The 6,667-nt window shown below is 24.0% G+C and overlaps 1 protein-coding gene across 2 annotated transcripts in view; it reads right to left on the reverse strand.

The window, feature by feature from the left end:
• The window catches only part of LOC117178710 (CTP synthase-like), a 44,906-nt gene that overhangs the window by 30,343 nt on the left and 7,896 nt on the right, over positions 1 to 6,667 (reverse strand). For both annotated transcript variants that reach the window (XM_033370138.1, XM_033370136.1), the window contains exons 2-4: positions 4,031 to 4,201; positions 510 to 595; positions 297 to 428 (exon numbers count right to left, since the gene is read on the reverse strand). In XM_033370138.1, coding sequence (XP_033226029.1) covers positions 297 to 428; positions 510 to 595; positions 4,031 to 4,201 — 389 coding nt within the window. The remainder of the gene's footprint in view (positions 1 to 296; positions 429 to 509; positions 596 to 4,030; positions 4,202 to 6,667) is intronic.

The raw sequence follows: 6,667 nt of genomic DNA on the forward strand, positions 1-6,667 counted from the left end.
ATATCTGAGTTTCGAAGAACATGTTTTTTTGACTCATATTTATTTTTTCGATTTACGATTGGACCGTAAGACATAAAGAATTTGAAAATCTACGATTTGAAACCACAGTATTGAAATCTATTAAAAATTCGTTGGAATATTTTAAAATACCCTGACGTATTTCAAGTTCAATTAAATCTTGAGTCAATTTTTAAAGCTTTCTTTTCAAATCCTAAAATCTGTAGTTTTCTTTAGAATTCCTTCAAATTACTGAAATAAATAATAATAATAATAATAATTTAATTATTGGTACATACTTGTGGCACGAGAGACACATGAGCACAGCAGAAATTCTCCCTTTTCACTCGAAATTGAAATTGTCTGAAGGCTTCCACAAAGGCCATGCCGTCGATGTCTCCAATGGTTCCGCCGAGTTCGATAATGCAAACCTTAAATATTTAAAAATTATAGCTATAAAAATGTTGTAAGTTACAAATTTGTCACTGAATTAATATAGGTATTTTTGTTACCTCTGGTGTGTTGCCATCTTCTGATACTGATTGGCTAGCCACCCTTTCTACCCATTCTTGGATTGCATCGGTTATATGTGGAACAACTACAACAAAAATTTATTATTTAAATTTTTAAAAATTTAATATTAAGTACCAAGATATCTGATTGTCTATTCAAATCCTGGAAGAAAAAAAATCCCTGACAATTCCAAGTATTTTAGGTTTTTCTTTTATTTTATAAATAATGCGTTTTTCAGTTTCTAGGGATTCCATCAATGTTTAATTTAGAAAGCTTTGACAAAATGTATTGCAAGATACTCTTAAATATATTATCAGCATCGATTAATTACATAATTAAAAAATACTAAAAACGTAATTAATCACTTTTTTGAATTTGTCTCTAAAGTCCATGGATTTAAATAATAATTCAAAGAAATTTTCTAATTCCTCTTCTTATAATTAAAATATCTTGATTTTTATCCAAAATTTCTGTAAGTTTACCAGAAAAATTCGGAAAAAGTTATTGTAAATTTCTTGGAAATTTATGATAAATATTGTGAAATTATTAATATTCATATGAAAACTTACAAGAGAAAATATATTTGAAAAAATTTAAAAACTTTGAAAATAATCTTTTTTTTTATTAAAAAAAAAATCACATGAAACCTAAAATATAAGTTTAATCCTCATCATTATTTCTCTTAGTAAGAGAAACGTATTTCCGCATATTTTTTGACAATATTTTTGCGTAAACCACGGGTTGAAATTCAGTGAATATTTATGCAAAATTAATGTTCGACTTATTTAAAAAAAAAGAAAAATTTGTAACTAAAGAGTGAGATTTTCAACAAAAATATCAATTTTCAACCAAAAACATGAATCTTTAAACACGAAGAATAATTTTTAAACAAGTATATTAATTTTCTACCAAAAAATATGATTCTTCAAGAAAAAACAGGAATTTTAAAAAAATTAGTTCAATTTTCAATTAAAAAGCCAAACGTGCAATTGTCAAGATGATTAATTTTTTAAGAAAAAGATTAATTTTCAACCAAAATTATGAATATTGGACTGGAATAGTTGAATTTTTAACAAAAAATATTAATTTTTAACCAAGAAGGTTGATTTCTACCAAAAAGACGATTTTTCAATCAAAAATTAAATAGTTACATTTTTAATTGAAAAAAGTAATGTACAACTTAAGAGATTCATTTTTAACTAAAATCAAGAATCTTCAATTTCAAAGCAAAAAGATGAATTTTCAACTAAAATGATGATTTTTTAACTAAATACAGAAATTTCCAATGAAAAAAATGGAATTTTTAACTAAAAAGACAAATTTTCAAATAAACACATATTTAAATTTTAAACCAGAAAGAAGAAATTTAAAACAAAACAAAAAAACTTTTAATCCAGATTAATTTTCAACAGCAAAAAAGGAATTTCTAAACAAGGATATTAGTTTTCTACCAAAAAAATATAATTTAAGAAAAAACAGGAATTTTTGAAGAAATAGTTCAATTTTCAACTAAAAAGCCAATTTTTCAACAAAAATAGCTGAATTTTTAACTAAAAAGAATCAATGTTTAACGAAAAATAGAATATTTAAACATTCAGTTAAAAAAGTCAATTTTCAACAAAACAGATTAAGTTTAAATATAAATCATGAATTTTCAAGCGTAATAGTTGAATTTTAAACCAGGAAGATTAATTTTCAAACAAAAAATAAATTTTTTATCAAGATGATCTATTTTTTATCAAGAAGATTAATTTTTAAACACAAAGATTAATTTTCAACTAAAATTATGAAGATTGGACTGGAATAGTTGAATTTTTCGCAAAAAAGATGAACTTTTAAACAAGAATTTTGATTTTTAACCAAAAATATGATTTTTCAACCAAGAATGGAATAATTAAATTTTCAGATAAAAAAAATTAATACTGAATCAAAGAAATGACCTAAATTAAAATGATGAATTAATCTTCAACTGGAATGGTTGAATTTTTAACAAAAAATATTAATTTTCAACCACGAAGATTGATTTCTACAAAATTTGACTGAATTAGTTGAATTTTCAACCAAAAATATGAATTTTTAAACAGAAATATTAATTTTCTACCAAAAAATATTATTTTTCAACAAAATACAGATATTTGAATGGAAATAGTGGAATTTTTAACTAAAAAGACCAACTTTCAAACAAATACATAGTTGAATTTTTCACTGAAAAGGATAAATTTTCAACCAAGAATGGAATATTTACATTTTCAGTTAAAAAATTAACGTTTAATTAAATATTTAAAATGTAAACTCTAAAGCTAATCTTTAACTGGAATATTTAAATTTTAAGTTAAAAAAATTAATGCTCAATTAAAGAGATGAATTTTAAACTCAAATGTAAATCTTCAACTGGAATAGTGGAATTTTAAACCAAAAATATTGATTTGCAAACAAAAATGATAATTTTTCAATCAAAAATCTAATAGTTAAATAATTAATGTTTAGAGGAATAGATTCATTTTTAACTAAAATTTAAAAACTTCCACTGGAATAGGTGCATTTTAAATCAGAAAGAAGAATTTTCAACCAAAAAGATGAATTTTTAAACATTGAAATTTTTAACAATGGAATATTTAAATTTTTAGTTAAAAAAAAATTAATGTTCAATCAAAGAGATGCCTTGAACAAAAATGATGAATGAATCTTCAACTGGAATGTTTGAATTTTCAACAAAAATATTAACTTTTTTACCAAGAAGACTGATATCTACCAAAAAGACGAATTTTCAGCTTATAACAAAATAATTTTTCAATCAAAAATTATATAGTTACATTTTTAACTAAAATCGTGAATCTCCAATTTCAAAGCAAAAAGATGAAATTTCTACTAAAATTATGATTTTTTAAAACTAAATACAGAAATTTCCAATTAAACAATGGAATTTTTTAACTGAAAAGACAAATTTTCAAATAAATACATATTTAAATTAGAAAAAAAAAGAATTTCAAAACAAAAAAATGAACTTTTAATCTAGATTAATTTTCAACCAAGAAGATTGATTTCTACCAAAAAGAAGAATTTTCAACTAAACAAAAATTTAAATAAAAAAATAAATAGTTGCATTTTTAGTTAAAAATATTTGCCTAACCAAAGAGATTCATTTTTAACTAAAATTGTGAATCTTCAATTAAAAACAAAAATTGAATTAGTAAATTTTCAATTAAAAAAATTAATGTTTTACCAAAGAGATAAATTTTTTACTCAAATCATGGACTATGAAATTGAAAAAAATAAATTAACAAAATAATGACAGTCTTAACTGAAATAGTTAAATTTTCAGTTAAAACCATTACTTTGAAGTAAAAAAATAAAAAAAAAATAGTTAAAAACCTTAATATAAAGCTACTTTACAAATAAAGAATTGCTGTTATTCAATTTTGATATTGCAATTTAAGAAGAAATTAAGATCGGTGAAATGTTCCGACAATTCCAGGTATACTTTATTATTGATAAATATTTTATTGAATTACATACACACCTTGCACAGTTTTGCCCAAAAATTCGCCCCTTCTCTCCTTTTGAATGACCGACTCATAGATTTTCCCAGTCGTAATATTGTTACTTTTGTGTAACGTAACATCCAAAAATCTTTCATAGTTCCCTAAATCGAGATCTACTTCTCCACCATCGTCAAGAACGTATACTTCACCTGAAACAGATAATGAAGAGTATTTTTTTTTATTTTATTAATACCATCGCTAAATGTACCAGGATGGCCACTATTTTTAAAATTTTCTTCTCCCGGCTTTCTCCCGATCAATATTCTTGACTTCTCCCGGCTTGTGAAAAAATGACCTTTCTTTGCAAAACCCACAGCTTTTTCATATATATTATCAATTGCGGAAGTGAATAATTATCAGCCAACGTTTTTGTAAGAAATTGACTGAATTTAAATCATATAATAAGAAGGATAAGGACATTTTTAGGTCTAATAAAGGGAAACACGGAGATGCGTTTTATCGTACGCTAGCAGTAAATGCACGCGCGCAATTCGCGCTTTCTTGTCTCTGAATTTCTATTTACTAAATGGTAAAAATTAAAATAATATTTTTTTGCAAAAATCTATCAGAAAACGACCATGCATTGATTCCTAAATTTTTTCAGAATTCAAAATTCATCATTTAAAATTCAGAGAAATTGTAATTGTATTCTTTATAATTAAAAATGTTCAAAATTAAATAATTAAAGATTGAGAACGTTTAAATTTGAGTTATTTAAATTCAAAGCGATTAAAATTTGACAATTTAATATTGAAAATTAAATCGAATATTTCGAAGGCAAAGCTTCGGAAATTCTAGAATTTTAAATTACCATTACATAATAAAAGTACAAATTAACATTGAACCTGATTAGACAACTTTTTCTAAAATAAAAAATGAATTGAATTTCTCTTTAAAAAAACCTTTCGAAATAGATAGTAATTTTAAATGGGAAACTTTAAGAATGGAAAAATTTCTACTTCCAAACGTTGAAACTTAAACGAACGCGAACTTCATCAAAGAATAAAAAAATTTTGGTAACCAACAATTATGATATAAAATTGTTTTTATACTATACACCTTTAAAATTTTAATTATTTGAAGTAAATTTAAACATTTCAATTCTAATTGCAAAATTAAAACCTATGAAAGAAAAAAATTCAAAATTAAGAACTTTGAAATTGTAACCACATAAAATTACCGAAATTGTCCATTTACTGATGTATCAATTCCAGATAGCTTAATTTCATCGATTTTTATTTTAAACTCAATTTATAATTTTTTTATTTCAAATCTTCCAATAGAATTAATATTTATTCTAGAAAGTTTAGAATATGAAATTTTTTTCAATTTTCAATTACTTTTTTTTCTTAAAACTTCAACTAAAAATCGGACAATTTTAAGATTTTACGTTGAAAATTAAAAATTAGGATAAAGAATACAAGACAATATTGCTATGATTTATTTTTTTGAAATTTTCAAAACCTCCAAAATTTAATCTAAAAATTAATTTAAGAACAAACTTAAATATGATTAATATTTTATTAATAAGTATCATATTATCATGTAGTATCAAGTGACATTTAAAAGGACTGGAGAAATTTATTTACTAAAAGATGTGATTTTGTCAAATCAAAAGTCACTGTCATTTTCGCCCTCCCAAATTGCAGAATTTTAAATACTGCGAGAATTATAGAGAAACTTAACGATTTAATTATTCTAAACACTTTGAAAATTATATACTTTCTAGTTGGGAACTTTCAATAATTACAAAATACGTTAATTATGAAATACACGGAAAATCTCCCGATGTAATATTTCTCTCCCGGATTTCTCCCGATTTTCTCCCGGTGAAAGTTTCTCCCGATTCTGATTCAGGGTGCCCAGAGATTTTTAGAAACGAAATTCAATGTCTTTTCTAGCGTTTTCAGACCAGGAATTCAAGCTTTTCCAGGTCTTCTTTTTTTAAATTAAATAATGAAATAATCATTTGTTATAGATGTAAAAAATGTGCCATTTCAGACATTACACTCTCACTTTATTCTTTAAAAATTCAACTATTTGATTGAATGCTGAAGTCTATTCTTAAAAATTGAACTGCTTTGTAGAAAACTCGACTTTTTGCCTTGAAACTTCAGAATTTTTGTATAAAAATTCAACTATGTGTTTGAAAATATTTTTATTTCGGAATTCATCATATCGCTGTTAAAAATCCTACTATTTGGTTGAAAATTTAGTTATTTCGTTGAAAATTTAACTATTTTGCTAGTCATATTTTGTTTTCAGAAATTCAACTACTTTCGGGTCGAAAGATCAACTGCTTTGTAGTTAATTTATCTTTTTGCTTAAAATTTCAACAAATTGGTAAAAAAATTAAACTATTTAATTAAAAATGACCTTTTTTGTTGAAAATTAATATTTTGTAGGTGAAAATTAAACTGTTTCGGTGGAGAACTTTACTATTAAGTTCAAAATTATAGTATTAATTTTAAAATATAACTATTTTGTAGAAAAATAACTTTGGTTGAACTTTGGTTTGACTCATTAGATCGAGGCGAAATAGACAAAGTTATGGTAAAGAAGGGGATAAGAGAGGGATTAATAAAGAGAGTATCAGAAATTTTTAGGGAGACAAG

This window comes from Belonocnema kinseyi, chromosome 8, assembly GCF_010883055.1.
Source record: "Belonocnema kinseyi isolate 2016_QV_RU_SX_M_011 chromosome 8, B_treatae_v1, whole genome shotgun sequence".
Classification (NCBI taxonomy): domain Eukaryota; kingdom Metazoa; phylum Arthropoda; class Insecta; order Hymenoptera; family Cynipidae; genus Belonocnema; species Belonocnema kinseyi.